Source organism: Pectinophora gossypiella, chromosome 14 (genome assembly GCF_024362695.1).
Source record: "Pectinophora gossypiella chromosome 14, ilPecGoss1.1, whole genome shotgun sequence".
Lineage (NCBI taxonomy): Eukaryota > Metazoa > Arthropoda > Insecta > Lepidoptera > Gelechiidae > Pectinophora > Pectinophora gossypiella.
Window position 1 is genome coordinate 11,202,686 of NC_065417.1, and position 18,311 is coordinate 11,220,996.

General features: G+C 39.8%; 2 protein-coding genes across 2 annotated transcripts in view; one reads left to right on the forward strand and one right to left on the reverse strand.

The window, feature by feature from the left end:
* The window catches only part of LOC126372820 (brain protein I3-like), a 503,203-nt gene that overhangs the window by 266,816 nt on the left and 218,076 nt on the right, over window positions 1–18,311 (reverse strand). The gene's annotated exons all lie outside the window — the stretch shown is intronic.
* On the forward strand, window positions 753–16,350 carry LOC126372730 (E3 ubiquitin-protein ligase MARCHF6). Its single transcript, XM_050018595.1, has 11 exons — window positions 753–852; window positions 941–2,033; window positions 2,881–3,132; window positions 3,911–4,111; window positions 4,450–4,644; window positions 5,488–5,616; window positions 6,202–6,292; window positions 7,830–8,011; window positions 9,154–9,338; window positions 10,285–10,474; window positions 10,823–16,350. Exons 2-11 carry the CDS (start codon window positions 978–980, stop codon window positions 10,940–10,942), a joined length of 2,601 nt encoding a protein of 866 aa, XP_049874552.1. The 5' UTR covers window positions 753–852; window positions 941–977; the 3' UTR covers window positions 10,943–16,350.

Here is an 18,311-nt window from a genome sequence, read left to right on the forward strand (position 1 = left end):
ATAATTGACAGTTTCTTTTTTTTTCCATTTTTTTTTTTTTGGTTTGGTTTTCCCCGAAGGGTAAGGCAAAGGGAACTATGCCCATACAGCCATGTCTGACGTATTTTTTTTTCTTGATGATTAATGAAATGGTGAAAGGTGATGAATGATGATGATGAAACCTAAGCCCCCACCCTCGGAGTAGACTCCTACTCCGAACCCCAAACGAATTAACTCAAAAGTCCGCATAAACTTTTGAGCTATGAAGCGGCTTCCTAGCACGAAGCGAAAATAGGCAGACACACTTTGTTTATTGAATACTCCAATGTAATAACACTCGCGAATGTCTTCCGACTAACTTAATGCGATCATTAACCACAAAACACCACTTCGTATTAATTATTTAGATTATTCAATGAAGAAAGCAACTGTCCCGTTCCCGTTTCCCGCTAAAAAGCCCTTTTTTTTTTCCATTGCGATTTACTTAGTTCCTGAACGAAAATATTTAAAAATATATGTTTCGTATTGCCAACTTTTCTATAACATTACATTTCAGTAGAAAATTTGATAGAGAAAATTTTTCTTCTTGAGCCTCTGACTTATTCTATGTTTGTAAATACTAAATATCCTAGTATATAAAGAATATTTAAATTTTATATAAAGCTGCATAATTAAGATCAATATTTAAAATTGATCTTAAAAAGACTGAAGACTTGATACTTCGCCATTGGGGCTTGGGACAATAGGGTAGAATTTATAAATAATTAGTGCCACACTTTTTCGTGTGGTTAGCAAACAAAGTATCGAATAGATCCGTATTTTTCTTAAAATCCACCGTATTTTGTGTTTTTCTGTTTATTTTTATGCATTGAGGTGTGTATTACGGTCAATATATGTGACATAAAGTGTTTTATTATCTAGTGAACCACATTTAATGATGTTGGATTGCTAACTTTCGCAGGTCGAAAAGCAGTCAAACTGGATTGAAAGAATCGAGTATGATGGATTCGGACTCGTCCGGAGCGGACTTTTGTCGGTTCTGTCGGTCGGAAGCCTCCTCGGATAGGCCGCTGTTCCATCCTTGCATTTGCACCGGTTCCATAAAATGGATTCACCAAGAGTGTCTTGTGCAGTGGATGAGATATTCGCGGAAGGAGATATGCGAATTGTGTGGTCACCGGTTTTCGTTCATGCCGATCTACTCGCCGGACATGCCGCGGCGTCTGCCCATCCGTGACGTGGTGGGCGGGCTGGTGACCTCTGTGGCCTCTGCTGTGCGGGACTGGCTGCACTATACGCTGGTGGCACTCGCCTGGCTCGGCATAGTGCCGCTCACTGCCTGCAGGACCTACCGCTGTCTGTTTTCGGGCTCCCTAGATCCAGTTATCTCTTTACCATTTGATATTATCTCGGCTGAAAATTTGGCAAAGGATGTCTTTTCTGGCTGCTTTGTGGTGACATGCACTTTATTCTCCTTTATTGGACTTGTTTGGTTAAGAGAGCAGATTATGCATGGTGGAGGCCCTGACTGGATGGAAAGAGAGAATTTGCCAGTGCCAGCACCAGAAGACTTGCCCCTTCCTGACAATAATAATGACAGAGTTAACGATGGAGTTGGGAATGATGGTGGTGCCCCGGAGGAGGGTAATGGTGATGCTGCAGAAGATCCATTAGTTGGTGATGAAGCTAACTGGAATCCAATGGAATGGGACCGGGCTGCTGCTGAAGAGTTGACATGGGCTCGTTTACTTGGCCTGGATGGGTCTATGGTGTTCTTGGAGCATGTTTTCTGGGTTGTTTCCTTGAATACACTATTCATTGTGGTGTTTGCATTTTGCCCGTATCATATTGGCAAGCTGGGGGCTGTCCTAGCTGGATTCACTGCTGAAGGTCCATTTGCTGGTCCGTTGACGGCGCTGGCTGGTTACGTCCTTGTCGGAGCTATCCTGGCAGTACTACATGGTATAGCATCGTTGCTAAGGTTCCGTGGTGCAAAGAAAGCCTTAGGATTCTGCTATGTTGTCGTCAAAGTTGCCCTTCTGTCTGTTGTTGAGGTGAGCCTTTAATATTTATAATTATACATTGTTTTCTGAATGGCCTTCCAGTAGTCTCTAATCTAGAAGCATAGTAAATGGAATATTAAGTGAATAAAATAACAGTATTAATACTTAGTTTAATAATCATATGTTCTCAGATAAGCTTTATTGAAAAAAAATCCTTAGGTTTGAAGTCACAAATTATTGGTTATTATTTTAATAGAAATACCAGTATAGGTACCATTGTTACTATTGTTTTCTTTTCTAGTAATTTTGCAAGCTGTTTTATGCAAATGAATAGTCAATGCATGCAAAATTGCTGCTAATATTACAATACATTGCATGAATGAACTAGTTCATTAGCTACACTTTTACCTAAATCATATAACAATTAAACGGTTGAATCATTATTATTTTTTTTAATTTTTTTTTCCGTTCTTTTTATCTGCAATCAGTCGCAAGACTTTTATCAGATTTGATACATTGTTATTGGTTTGTTTGAAGTAAAGCAACCAACGTCACTGATTGAATCGCATTATAATGATTTTTTATTCAATGACATTTAAATACATATTTATAGTTTATTTTTTCTATGTACAATAACAAGATTCTTATCTGAATCATAACAAGGACAATTGAAGTCAATTATTCAAAGCAAATGGTAAATATTAGGAATATGGTTTATTTTATTACATTCTTTTTTATTCTTAAAGGTCGAAAACATGTTGATGATAAAAACATGTATTTGTGTAGACTAACCCTATTGGGCTATAGGCACAAAAGGGGCAAAAGGGCTATTCATATTGCTACAGTGTTTTATTATTAAAGTAACAGTAAAAAATTGCATTTGTTTGTTTTATTCCAGATTGGCGTAATTCCTCTAGTCTGTGGCTGGTGGCTCGACCTCTGTTCTCTATCCATGTTTGATGCAACCCTGAAGGACCGCGAAGCAAGCCTTCAAGCGGCTCCTTGGACCCTAATGTTCATACATTGGCTTGTTGGCATGGTCTACGTATATTACTTCGCATCCTTCATACTGCTGCTCAGAGAAGTCTTAAGGCCTGGTGTGCTTTGGTTCTTGAAGAATTTAAACGATCCTGACTTTAGTCCTGTGCAGGTCAGTATAACACTTTAAGTGGGTTTTATGTGTTTTAATCTGTGCTGCATCCTAAATTCCTTATTCGTAGTTCTATATCTTAATCATTTGAACCACAAGTCATAAGCCAAATTTAGGCGAATATTCACAAACAAATATTTAATTTCAAGACAATTTTATTATTGAAATCTGAAGATGGATCAAAGGGTGTCAGCTGGGTTGATGCGGTTTCAAGCCTACTGCAAGAAATTTCTGTTAGAAATTAGTTGTGCCTTTTGTCTCTCTTCTTGTTGCCATATTGTGTTTCTGTAAATCTCATTCTTACTGTGTAGCGCCTAATGTGTAAGTGCTAGCGACCATAGTTCGTGCGCTCTCTCTCTTATTCCTTAGCGGTGTTGCACAAAGAGCCATGGATAGAGCTTTCCATGTTAGGCATCTCCCTTGCGGATCCCGTACCCAGTGTTGATATTCGTCCAAAGATGTTTTGATGTGGGTAGGCGAATCACGAGTCTTAAACTGAAACGGGCTGGACACTCAGCTAGACAAAGGGCGGTGAAAAAAGGCCGTCACAGAATGGTCAATGGGTAGACCAGCGACCCGGTGGTCTACCAATGGGTAGACCAGCGGCCCGGTGGTCGAATGGCATAGTTTCATCGGCGGGGAAGTTGTGAATGGAATTCGCACAGGACCGGTAAGGAAGGTGCAAAATAGAGGAGGCCTATATTCAGCAGTGGGATGATGTGGGCTGATCGAGGGTGCAGTATTAGTTTTTTTACACATTTCCTCATCTGTCCCCCAGGAAATGATCCACCTATCAGTATGGTCCCACATCCGTCGCCTGGTGGTGTCAGCAGTGATATTCGGGACAGCTGTTCTGTTTATGCTGTGGCTTCCCATCCGCGTCATCAAGTTCGCTCTGCCCGGCTTCTTGCCGTACGCTGTGGCCGTGCACACCGAGGCTCCGGTGAATGAGCTCAGCTTGGAACTGCTTTTGCTGCAGGTATGTTAAAAGGTTTTTTGCTGTCATTTTTTTTGTATTATTTTATACTATAGGTTGCCGAGTTATACGTGAATATTGCACTTTAACAAAAAAATAAAAATAAATAAATAGAACCGATTATTTAGCAAAATATTGAAGTTCACAAAATTCTGGAGGCAATAGAAGCAAAATAATGTTATAAAGTCACCACACCTATGTGACGGCTCTGAGTGACAGAAAAGAATAGAGGCATGGAAAAGTGCGATGCGGTGCGGCCTGATGAAGTTGAATCCTAAATCCCCGAAAGATGCTCCATTGCTGCTGCTGTACATAGAATTAACTTTGAAGTTTCCTCTCAGGTGATCCTCCCAGCCCTGCTAGAACAGTCTCACACGCGCACGTGGCTGAAGGCGGGCGTGCGTGCGTGGTGCGCCTGCGCGGCGTCGGTGCTGGGGCTGCGCTCGTACCTGCTGGGGGAGACGCGCGCCGCCGACCCCGGGCCCGAGCCGCAGCCGCCACCGCCGCAGCCCATACAGCTCGCCGCTGCGCACCAGGTCACTATATCATACAATATACCACAATATACGTCAGTACCTGCGTTTCTGCGTCCTAGGCGACTCATTATCTTTGGAGAGGACACGGGGAGCGGCAGTCGCCAGAGTGTGCGGTAGAATTTGCCGCTCCAGGATTGGCTTGCACAGCCATGAAAAAAGTACATGACTCTGTGACAATGATGTGCTGTGCTGATTCCTGTAGACACCATCTAATTTTATATTAAGGTATATCTGTCATTTACTTATACGCCAAAAAGGAATGGGACGGATGATTGACGGCTGTTAATTTTAAACTGAATGATAGAATGAATTAAATAGGTATCTCGCTGGTATGCAACCCGTTTGACGTGCTGTCGACTTAATTCTGTCGTAAGTTACGTGTGTTCGATAAATTTTATGCCTGTCGGTTACCTGTCCCTTTCATTTTCGGCGGATAAGAAAATGACAGGTTTATCTTAAAATAAAATTGGATAGTGTGTACGGTCACGAATATCAATATGCATACATTTTGGTATCATGTCACATTATTTGTTTTGACAAATTTCACTGTGAGTCTCACTAAATGTCAAATATGTTAGTGTGACAGAGCTAGGCCTCTGTCACACTAACATATTTGACATTGACATTGACTGCACAAGAATTAGCACCACTGACTAAATATTTTGTTTATATATGTAAAACAGCCGTTGGTCCCGGCTATTAGCCGTAAAAATACCTCCACCAACCCGCAATGGAGCAGCGTGGTGGCGTATGCCCCATACCTCCTCCGGTTGATTGAGGGGAGAGCGTGCCCAGCAGTGGAACATATATAGGCTATTTATGTATGTTATGTGTGTAAAACAGGCGCTGATGCGTCGCGACGGGCCGGCTGGCTTCGAGCCGTACGTGCGGGTATCGTGGTTCCCGGCGCGACTGGCGGCGCTGCTCGCGTTGGTCTCTGTGTCCCTGGTGCTCGCGAGCGCACTCACACTCGTAAGTTACGATGAACCTTATGATTCTTCTATCGTGTGGTTTGTTAGGTGGAGTACCAACCTCATCAACCCTGGTGTCAGCAACATGGCTCATGTAACGACTACATACTTACATCAATAAGTAGTAACCAGGGACTAACGTCTTAATGTGCCTTCCGAAGCACGGATCATCTTACTTTCGGACAATCTGGTGATCAGCCAGTAAAACAATGACAAAAAACAAACAATGTGCTACGTGCCGACGACGCGCAAATGACGCCTATAATTGGGTCGTTTGAAAAACGAGGTGTGAATAAGCCCTTAACTTTCCTATCTCAAATGTACATAGTTAACAAAAATACAAGATCACTTTTACCATCGAATCTGGATGTTTTAAAGAAAAGCCAACTCAAGAGTATTCTAAACCGGTGAGCAAACATGAAGTCTTTGATGAGAGTGGAGGAAGCGAAAGTGGTGTGTCAGGATCGTAGTAAGTGAAATTCCGTAGTCTGTTTATCCCAACGGGAAATAGGCGTGGTTTTATATGTATGTATACCTGTCAGGATTAAGGGTTCACTTTTACCGAGTTTTGGTGATGATGTTACAGGTGATTCCAGTAGCAATCGGAAGGAAGGTGATGGCACTGTGGCTGCCCAAAGCGTCTGACGGCGTTCACGAGTTATATACGGCTGCTTGTGGTAAGCGTTCTCGTTTGTACGCTCTTTGGTATGCTTTGGGGTCGCATCGTTCTTCCATGTTCGCTTTCACAACATCCAGCAGTGTTTGGCTCTGTCACAAGACTTGACTATACATAACCCTTATTAAATAACTTGTAATATATATCCTCATTGGTTTTTAAAAGATGTGTTGCTGTTGCAGTTTCTTGTCATTTCTTCTCCTCAGCCATAACACCTTGCGAAATGACGTAAATTCAAAAATGTTACATTGACCTTCAACAAGTTTATCCATGATAATTACGTTGAATAAATGATTCTGATTTCTGATTTCCCGAAATCTCGATCCCTATTATATGGCACTTAAGCATAGCTGGCGAGGATCCGGTGTATATACTATACGCCTCTGCCTACTGGATGATGTAATCAGCCACACCAAGGAGGGGGTGTAACTGTCCTCGATTCTGAGTGACTAACAAGCCTTAGGTCTGTTAAACACCGGGTGGCCATCACACTCGCTGCTGAGCAGCTTAGTGCGGACTTCTGACCAAAGGGACTTGTGTTCCGACGCTTCAGTATTACCAACTATTTATAGTATGTATTGTTTGCTTAAGGCTTACATATTGGTAGTAAGATTATGTGTAAATGTACAGTGTCATACAAAAATCATATAACCACTTCAAGTATTTCAAAAAGACCTAAAGTGTCGTACAGATTATTCTTAATTAAAACCTTAAGTATCATCATGTTTAAGAGCCACGCTCTTGTCGGTCTAGCATTCTCTATTCTTGTCTATCAAAGGCCAATTCTTTGACTTCCTTATAAAACACGACGATCGCCTTCTCTTTAATTTGTTCCACTAGCTCTTCTTGGTATTCCCTTTTATCTTTTTCCTTCTAGCTCCCATTCTACGATGTGCAGTTGTCGTGTCTTATTAAATGTCCAATCATCTTGCCTCTTCTGTGCTCAATAACTCTTAGTATTTATCTCTTATCCCTTACTCTTACCACACCCCGGACACAAACAACCTTAAACAGACACAGACATTTTACTAAACTATGTTCGAGTCTAAACTATGGTGAGGTAAACCTAGCTCAGACGCTGGTGGGGAGCGGAGAGTTGCCGTTCTATACGTAGTCATCATCACCAGCCCATTAACGTCCCCACTGCTGGGGGCACGGGCCTTCCCTATGGATGGATAGGGAGATCGGGCCTTAAACCACCACGCGGGCCCAGTGCGGATTGGTGGTTATTAACGACTGCTAATGCAGCCGGGACCAACGGCTTAACGTGCCTTCCGAAGCAAGGAGGAGCTCGAGATGAAAACTTTTTTGTTTTTTTGTGGTCACCCATCCTATGACCGGCCTTTGCGAAAGTTGCTTAACTTCAACAATCGCAGACCGAGCGCGTTAACCGCTGCGCCACCGAGCTCCTCAGAAAACGTATCATCATGATATCGAATACTAACGTATCGAGTGGGCATAAATGCCATTCAATGCGCCGCACCCGAGTTGAGTTGGCTGAGTTAAATAAATAAATAAATATGTAGGATCTGTGTCAGGCATGTACGTGTGCTGGGCGGTGGGGCGCGGAGGCACGCTGGCGGCGGGCTGGGCGCGCGGCGGGCGCGTGGCGCTGCTCACCCGGCTGGCGCTATGGGCGCGGGTGGCGCTGCGAGCCGCGCTGGCGGCGCTGGCGCTGCTGGGGCTCGTGCCGCTCATGTTCGGCCTGCTGCTGGAGCTGGTACGTACAACGCGTCACGCGTGACGGGTTAAAACCTTAAGTAAAACGCGTACGCGCGCTGTCAATAACTTAGTTTTTTTTCCCTCTCAGACGACGCCCTGAGGTTCGCGCCCAACTGGGCACCCTCAGGCCTGTTGCCTTAAATGTTGTACCGGGTGAGAGCCTTCAGCGCTCCCCATTTGTCCGGCCAAGTAGTTAATGCCATCTGCGGCAAATCTACAATAAGTCACGTCAAAAAAAAGGCTTAGTTTTTATGTATGATTATTTTTGCTGTAGTATTGATAGTGTTGATAAAAGCTGTTGGTCTCCCAAATATGAAATAATATGAAATACTACCATAATATAATTTCAATTGTCTGTTTTACTACCCTCGTCATGTTCCGTGTTTATCGCGGTCTCGGCTTCCGTTTATCTTATCGGACAAATGCGCGTGACAACGTTTCATCGTGAATCGTTAACTCTTATTCTATAACACGCTAAGTTTATATACACGAGGTCTTAATATACAACAACATTCAAGCTCCTTATAAAAGTTATGTAAAATTATCCTTATTTTTTAATAAGGAGATGATCGGCAGTGATCGGATATTCGCGCGTTTAACTGCCTAAACCTCATAAAATGCTAAGAAAGTGTGGAAGCGGCTACTAAAAACAATTTATTTTGGTAATTAAAATTCGGAAACAATTCATGTAAAAAAGCAATACTGCCATTTGACATTTGTTAACATTGCGCACTTACTTTTATATGCGCAAATGTCAAGTTGCCATATTGATTTGTTAGATGAATTGCTTCGATGTGGCCTCTTTCACCCCCCCCTGAAATCATTGATTGACAATAGTGTTATCCGCTAGGGTACAATATAATGTACCCACTTTAGGACTCTGTCGTCGCAGTAACATATTTGACATTTAGTGAGACTTACAGATCAATTTGTCAAAAAAGTTAATGTGACATGGTACCAAAGTGTATACATGTTAATGCTCGTGACCGTACACAGTTGGATCGACCATTATAGACGGCGATACGGCTCATCACCTATCACGTTGGTTTAACAGAAAGGTCAATGAGGTATGAGTAGTTCATCTTGCGATGGATGTATTGCCTGTTTAAAACACTAATACAATCCTTCTTCGCCCCGCAGGTACTAGTAATCCCGCTACGAGTGCCCCTGGAACAGTCGCCAGTGCTATTCGTATGGCAGGACTGGGCATTAGGCGTGCTCTACACGAAGATCATGTGCGCTCTCACCATGATGGGCCCGGATTGGAGCATGCGACGCGCCATTGAGAAGGCTTACCGAGACGGAATACGGGAAATGGACCTCAAGTTAGTAATGAATTATGATGTTTATGAGTTTCTTGTGCCAGTTTTTAGCTGTAACACGTTTAGAAGTAGTGATAACCGATAAAAATTGAATCTTTGAGTTTCATTAAGCGATCTCTGATGATTTTACATGAAAACAAACATTGTCTGGTAGGGACTTGACAAACAAGCATATTTATCGGGGTGGGGTGGGTTGGGGGTTAAATAGGTCATATTGCTATTACTCTATTATATATTAATAAATAAATAAAGACGTCAAGTTCGGAATGTCAATGAATGTCATAAATAGCAATGTTTCTTTTTAGATGGAAATGATGTGGATGTTTCGATGTGGTTTGTTTTGTGCTTTTTAATCCTCCAGTATTATACCGGATACGTTTCGGCGAGTGTGCGATGTAATTACCATTGGAGATAGAGATAGTTTTAGTCCTGTCAAATTGAGTTGGTGGTGGTGATTGTGTTTTTAATGTTTGTTTTAAGTGTAACAATGAGTTTTTTGTATTGTATTGTTGGTGATTGCCCAAGCCATTGTCGCGCTTTACGAATGACTCGAGTGTTGTTATTCCTTTTTTTAATATTCGTTTGTTGTATTTCACAGCCTCCGTGGTCTAGTGGTGGCGTTAGGCTCACGATTTGGAGGTCCGGGTTCGATTCCCGATTGGGACATTGTCAAAATCACTTTGTGAGACTGTCCATTATTTGGTAAGGACTTTTCAGGCTTGAATCACCTGATTGTTCGAAAAAGTAAGATGATTCCGTGCTTCGGAGGGCACGTTAAGCCGTTGGTCCCGGCCATTATCCGTAAAGAAAAAACACCTCCACCAACCCGCATTGGAGCAGCGTGGTGGAGTATGCTCCATACCCCATCCGGTTGATTGAGGGGAGGCCTGTGCCCAGCAGTGGGACGTATATAGGCTGTTTATGTTATGTTGTTGTGTTTCATGAACAGGTTCATCCTGACGGAGGTGGCGGCGCCGCTGGTGTGCTGGCTGGGGCTGGCGCTGGCGGTGCCGTACGCGCTGGCGCACAGCGTGGCGCCGCTGCTGCTGCCGGCCGCCGCGCAGCGCAACCTGCTAGCGCGCCGCATCTACCCCGCGCTGCTGCTCGTGTGTGTGCTCACCGCGCTCACTGTCTTCCAGGTATGTTGCCGTATATATTGCACTCTATATATTGTCGACCCGCCCCGACGACCATATAATACGACTATTATGTGGGTTTGGAGTATATAATGTTCACCATACAAAATTACACCCCCTATTTCACCCCTTTGTAAGGGTTGCTTAGAGAAATAAATAAATACGTTTTAAAGAGAGTATTTTCTAGTAATTTGGAAACCCTAATTACATAACACCTCTTTTTACAACCCGAGGAGGTGAATTTCGCAAAATCCCGTCTTAGATTTAATAAATCTGTTAATATAACATTTTAAGATAGCATTTGCATAGATTTATATTTCTATTTCTCCTAAGCCACCAATTCGTTCGCAGATACGGCAGTTCAGAAAGTTGTACGAGCACATAAAGAACGATAAGTACCTAGTCGGACAACGATTGGTGAACTACGACCATCGGCGGCACAAGCAACAACAGAGCGTGACCTCTAACTAAACGGTACGGACATCACACGCGTGTGAGAGAGACGGCTATATTACTCCCAGTCTGACTGCGATAGGCCTACGTAGACGAATAGCGTTCGAGATGTCAAAATGGAATGTACGATTTCAAATTGTTCGAAATTCAATCGAAATGTTTTTCTTAGAATTGGTTGTTTTTGAACTTACGACGGGAATATACATGCCAGTTACCGGCTCTTTTAATACAAATGTAAACAGTACGCCCGATTGCAATCTACTTGAATTCGAGGTACAGGCGTACCATTTTTTTTTTAATGTATATACGTAAAAGTAGCTGGCAAGTGCAAGGAGCTGGCATGCAAGTGTACCAGCTGCAGGCGTGTGTATTCCCGCCTTTAAGGTGGCCTTACATGTGTCTGTAAATTGAATTTAAATCGATTAACACAGTCAATACATTTATAATAAACTTTTATTTATGTTAGCATAAGCAGTAATAAGTCGCCAGACGACCACACTGCAGTTTCTCGAGGTCAATGCCCGACTTCAACAACCCTGGTGTCAGGGTTACTATAAAAATTACCCGGGCACAAATCCTGCAAACCAAGTGATAACATTTGCAGACAGGTGTAGGGTCAGCGTCACATTGACATTATTGATTCGATATTTACAACCATGGTATAAGAAAACCAGCGGGCTTAGCACCGTAAGCACGCGACTCTTTCTCGCCGCGTCAGAGATCGTCTGTCTCTTTCTGTGCAGTACTGTGAGAGAGTGACGGGTGACGTATGTCGAGGCGAGAAAGAGTCGCGCGCTTAGGGTGCTAAGCCCGCTGGTATGCTCAATCCTTCCAAGCAAACATTCCAAGGACGTAAATTTTATTACTGAAAATTAACTGAATTACTGACTAATGTATTTAATTACTATTACTCGTCACATAAATAAAAATCATTAAAATTGTAAGTAAATCTTTTACTAAAAGTTCAAAAGTTTCCTTGCAAAGTAAATATAATAACATTGGTCGTGGGTAATTTATTTTTTTACGAAATGGCAACGCTAGGTCGGATGACGTCAGCTGGGTTAACCTTGAAATGTTAGCTGTCACTTTTGAGCATACCTGGTTTTCTTATACCATTACTATAACCATGTATGTACAGGCAACGAAAAATGGCGGCGGTAATCTAGTAGGCCTTGGTAGGTGTTTAGTGGAAAATAGGGTAGTTTCCAACTAGTCAAATCAGTTACTTTTTACTAAACGTCAAAACAAATTACTATAGAATTTGCATGAAAAAGCGACCTGTGACGTCATAGAAAAACGTGACACAAAGTCGCATTTTTTCACATTTTTCTTTATTAAAATTCATAAACAAGTTAAATTGAAAAAAGAAAAAGTTTTTTTTTTTCAGTTTTAGATCTGTCTTTATTTAGTGATCAGAATTTCGTATATTATCTTTGACCTAGGAAACTACCCAAGATGTTTCGTTGACTTAACTCGGCAACATTCTCTTTAAAACATGCATCTTCCTTTCCAGGCCATAAACTTTAAAAAAAATAGCATCTTCCTTCCCCAATTGATTTCCGCCATATTTGTAGCGAAAGTCAAGCCGTATTTAGCTATTACTGACAGTTGTTAAGTCTTATAACATATAATAGCATCACGCCTTTATATCCTTGAAGCGGTAGGCAGAGGTGTATACACCCACTCCTCACTACTAATGTGATAGGGGGAAGCCTATATCATTAACCGGGCACGAATCCTGGAAACCACGTGATATCAATTATATATGATCCAAAACATGAATTCAAACTCATAAAGTCTATTACTGTGGCTTAGAGCGCTCGCTGGTCAACACATAGTCATAGTTATAACTTAACGTAATAGTCTTATAACAATATACTTTACTTTTTTTTTCAATCACAAAGAACAACGAAGGATTTTTTGTAAGTCAATTGCCGAGTTAAGTCAAGAAAATAATTATTTATTTTGGTACTATTTGGTGGTAGAATAAACTAAACTGCAGTCGGAAGACGTACTAGAGTTACTTATAGTCTCTCACACGTCGAGAGTTATGTAGGATTATTCGTAAATGTTCCAAACGTCGTTTTCAATTCGAAACTTGACTAAAATTGTAACAATCATTGTGAAGTTAACACGACGCGAAATAAAGACCAAAAAGTTAATAAAATTGATCCTAACTAAAATGTTATTACTTAAAAGACATTGAAGTGAGAATTTCTGTAAAAAAAAAAACAAATAAATTGGTGTCCCAGAATTGATTATGTTCACATATAAGTAAAGTAAGTACAACACGTATTTGAGAGGTGCGTTCTAAATTATATTTATGAAATGCAACTAGCTTCAATCTTATTAGGAACCGTTTTTCGATATGCGAATGCGAATATTTTCCTTGATGATACCAGATACGCCACATCTTGATACTAAAGTCAGCATTTTTCACGATAAATAACGCAATTTCGGCGTTCTGTCGCGATATATTGCTGTTTTTATATGGGCTTAAACATGATTAGCTATTTCGAATATCTATTAGCTTCCGTACTAGGCTTCAATAATAGGTTACGCGCTAAAACGTATAATTCGCAGAATTGTACTTTAAAACCTACCTGAAATAAAATAAATTAGAACAATGAAAACGAACGATTGGTACGGATTTACTTGTGGCCAATTGTATATTCCAGTTTTAAATTTTTAACCTGATTTGTAACAACCACCTTACTACTAAAAAATAAAAATAAAAACAAGCGGTGAACGTGAATTACTTGACAGTTTTCGGACAAGTATTTTTATACCTCTTAAAATATTTTATTTTCTCGAAAAAGCTTTATGTAATAGTAAAAACATACTTTTCTTCAATTATTTGAAATTTTGCGCGAAAACTTTTGGTCACGTAACATTTTGCCCAGTGACGACACATTTAAATAAACAAAGAATCTGTTAAAATGTATAACTTGAAACCTGACCGATAGTTTTTGTTTATTTTGTGAAATGTGACGTTATTTTCTAAAAAATAAAAAAGCTATTGGATAATAATAATTATCGTTAAATGCTACAAGTACCATACCCGACATATTTCATATTTTATTGTTACAACTGTCATTTAGCCAATTGACAACTAAGCAAAGTTCAATCGAATTATTTGTTAAATTCAATTTTGGTTGATTATACACGTTCACAGCTTGTTTATTTTTTAATTGTAAAGTGGCTAGACTTTAGGAAGTTTGAGAGTACCTAATTAGATATTAATAAATGGAGTCAAAATTTATAATGATTATATATCGAAGTCTTCTACGTTGTATTTACAGCGCATCTACTTTAACTAGGCAAACACACATGTAGTGATCTCTGTATCTCTATCGGGTTGGGGCAGGGATGTGTTCTCGGGAATGTTCCCAAGGTGGGAACGTTCCTGTTGTAAAAACTCTTTAATATTAAGGAGACTGGCTGCTTTTTTCTTTCAGGGACTCTGATTGTATCTGCCCAATGGCTAAGTAATAAAGCTCTTAACATAAATTGTGCGTTTTTTAACTGTCGGGAACAGCAAATTACGGTATGACACAAATCATTAACAAGCCAATCCGATGTGTTATAATCAGCCTCTTCCCCAAAATAGTTTATGATTTTTTAAACGAAATTACGGCCACTTTCCTGTTTTTAATAACCTCCTAGTCGGGACAATCCATACAAAAGCGAGACAGACAACCCGAGCGCGCTCTTTTACTCTTTATCGGCTTTAGGCTAAAGTGAGAACTAGCGGGGAGTTTATTTTTTTTGCTTTACGCATTTTTTTTTATTTGGCGCATTTGGCAAGATCGCTATATAAGAAAACTTAATACACACATATTTTATATGAACAGTCATGAGCAATATAATGTACCCACTTTAGGACTATGTCGCACTAACATATTTGACATTTAGTGAGACTTACAGTTCAATTTGTCAAAAAGTTAATGTGACATGGTACCAAAGTGTATATACATATTAATGGTCGTGACCGGACATTCATGTTCTACCTACGGTAGTTAGTATATGAATGCAGTACATTTCACAATTATTATAACAAGTAAAAACGTTGACGGTTCATATAGTTTTGAGTATACTGTACATGTCACAAGTTAAAGTTTAATTTTCAATGATTTATTCTGAGACTTGGCAAATTGTTTGAGAGAATCAAAATAACACCGATACAAATCAATCGAGGTGTTTTAGCCCACTACATTTCAATTCTACTAAATGCATTTCCCGATAGTATTTTTACACCATCCGGTTATCTGAATGTTTACTTTTTTCTAGACTTCTAACAGTATACCCCGTTGTAGATTAGTGACTTCTTTAGTAGTTAAAATAATTAATTAATGATTTGATGTATTTTTTTACAATAATCACATATTTGTATTGTTCTTGCATAAATCTACGCTTAAATAGTGATAACAAATATTTTATTGAATTTCTTGCCGAAGTTTAGTTGGGGTCGTGGCTTACGCCCCCAGTAGTAAACGCGCCTGTGGTGGAGGCCCCCATTCTTTCCAAAAACATGCTTGAAATCAAATTCAAGTGACACAAAGGCGTCCACCACAGGGGTGTCAACCACTGGGGGCGTTCATCACTGAGGGCGTTCGCCACTAACCCGTTTAATTTACGATAGAAAATTACTATTGCACGTATTTCTTTCCTTACCTTTACGATTCTTGTTGCGAAGAAGGGAAACTGTAATTTCTTATCGAATTCGTAGTTTATTTTTTCCACTGGGATCGTGTTATTTTTACTTAACCTGCTGGCAGGTAACACCGAAAGAAAAAAAAAGAAAAAAAAACATTATATTGTACACAGCAATGAATATCTTTAAAAGATCGTTTGTCAATAATATTTTTATTAATTGGAATAGAAATCCCTTGAACAGTAAAGAAATGAGTCATAACCAACTCAGTAACTGATAGATTTAGATCAATCATCATGAGATCATCGTAGTAGTATAGATATTTTTTATATCATTAGATAAAGTATGATTTCGCTTAAAAGAAATGCTCCGTTAACTGAGTCGATTCACTGTTCTTTTTATCAATCATTCACGTCCTTCCTTTGATGAACTGTAATAATATAGAATCCACCGCTTTATGAGATAACATGTGACATACATAAATAGATATATTTTGTTTAATTCCTTAGTATTTATTGTTAAGTAGTTTTATAATCTATTTATTGTATACTGCTCAATCTTGTATTTCTTTTACAATCTGCTCGTTCTGTTATATTTGTACCTGAAAAGGTGTTTTATTGTACTCTTAGACTGTACTATTATTTTGTAAATTGTAAATGGACAGAGTAATGTTGGTAACTTGAGGCATTCAGCGGAGCGATCCGCGCGTGTAGATTAGCAGCAGAAGGTTATAAGCAATTTGTAAACAAATAAATTAATAAATGAAAAATAATTGGTGTTTTATTCGCCGAAATACTACCTAGGCACGGTATAATATTGGACTATATTATACTAGGATACTCTCACTCTCAGAGAAATACGTTTAAAACTCGCTATCACTCATCGCTTATGTGCTTAACGCTTTAAGCAATAAGACCGCCATTTGCCATGTACCTAGTTAAGAGTTGTAATTATTTATTTTTATTTTGGTGCAATAAAGTATATTTATATTGTGTAAACTCAGTTGCGAAGATAAATCTAAAAGAACCCACCTGAGACCCTAAAGAGAATATATTTATGTAAGACCCCACAAGACATAATCGTTACCATAGACTAAATCAATAGGTACTGCGTATAGAAGGAGCACTCTCCCGCACCAATACCACCTTGGAGCGAGTTTGCTTTACCTCACCCCCGATGGGAGCCATTTAAAGGTTAAAACACATCTGTTCAAAAAATTCAAAATTTAAATTCGTTTATTGCAAAAAATGTGGTACTTATATGGCAGTAAAAGTAGTAAAATGAATAAATGTTAGCACCTACCTCATCGCAGTTTCCTATAGGTCTATCCTTGTCTGTTATTCAGAACCGTCATTTTCTAGAACGACAAACACCGACTGTACGCGACAGACAGAATTGACGTTAAAGCGATAGCGGGCTCCAGCACGTTAAGGCACGCTATAGCATGATAGATGTGGTTTGAGTTTGACCCTAAACTGTTAAGGAGTAAGTGAGCACGCGCGGACTGCCTATCTCGCTCACACGTACGAGGTAAGGCAAATATACACGGCAAAAATAAGATTTTTGTTCAGTGTCCCGACTTTGCCGTTACATAACAATTTACACGCGCGGCATATAACCTACAATATGGGGGAAATTATTCGAGCGATGCTCTAATCAAGGTCTCCGGGATTCTTATTCGACGTATTGCGATGTTTCGTACGCGTCCTGAATTCGTAGCACGCACTACTCTGTACTTCAGGGGTGTCAGCACATGTTTGTAGGTGGCAATTACAAATACGATTATTTAGCCATGAAAAAATAATAGATTGGTTCAACAAAACAAAAATTTGATTTTAAACTTCAATAGAACCAACATTATGCCCTTCTAACAGAGAACCGTACAACATTCAAAATACATGTGTAATATTATAATCCCTACAAGTAACAACATTCTTGACATGCATATGCTAAGCCTACTTATACAGAGATAAGAAAATGACAGCCTACCTATAACTTAAAAAAACAATAACCCAACTAAAACAAAAACTAAACTAACTAACTAACTTAAAAATATAAAACTATTACTATTGGTGTTATTTTTAAATTAAAATAAAATTAGATAAGGTGTTTACAGGAATTAACACCATTACAACAGGAATTAGAAACTAGATGGTCAAACAAAAGTAACTCTGTACAGCGCCATCATTTTGGGGAACGTAATCTGAAAACGAACGTGTCTATTTTGAATGTTTTTCCGGGGATTTCACTAAGGCGACTATGTGTGGTTGTCTTCGTAGAGACGCCTCCAGACCCTTTATGCTCGCATTAAACCAGTCACGTCGGTTATAAATTCGCAGTCGCGATCGTTTGCTTTGTAATAAATGATTATCATACGCCATTCGCATTTGTTTATTATATTGGCATCACGACCCACTGAATTATGACGTCATTAAATAGGTATTTAAATAAACTTATAGCCGTGATTCCTAATGACGTGGGCAGAGCACAGGTGGGTAATTAAAAGGCAACTTCCAGTCATTTTGATACGAAGTCCTTACTATGAAATGATGTACCATGTATATACGCTGCCTTTAGTCTTAAATGATCGCAAGCCGCTAAGGAGCAGTTTCTTGTCGTTTCTTCTCCTCAGCCATAACACCTTGCGAAATGACGTAAATTCAAAAATGTTACATTGACCTTCAACAAGTTTATCCATGATAATTACGTTGAATAAGTAAATGATTCTGATTT

What these genes read in the sequence shown, in the direction of transcription:
- LOC126372730 (XM_050018595.1), top strand. Translation starts at nt 978, where the DNA reads ATGATGGATTCGGACTCGTCCGGAGCGGACTTTTGTCGGTTCTGTCGG. An exon ending in CTGACTTTAGTCCTGTGCAG is followed by an intron (nt 3,133 to 3,910) that starts GTCAGTATAACA and finishes TCTGTCCCCCAG; the next exon opens with GAAATGATCCACCTATCAGT. An exon ending in TGGAACTGCTTTTGCTGCAG is followed by an intron (nt 4,112 to 4,449) that starts GTATGTTAAAAG and finishes GTTTCCTCTCAG; the next exon opens with GTGATCCTCCCAGCCCTGCT.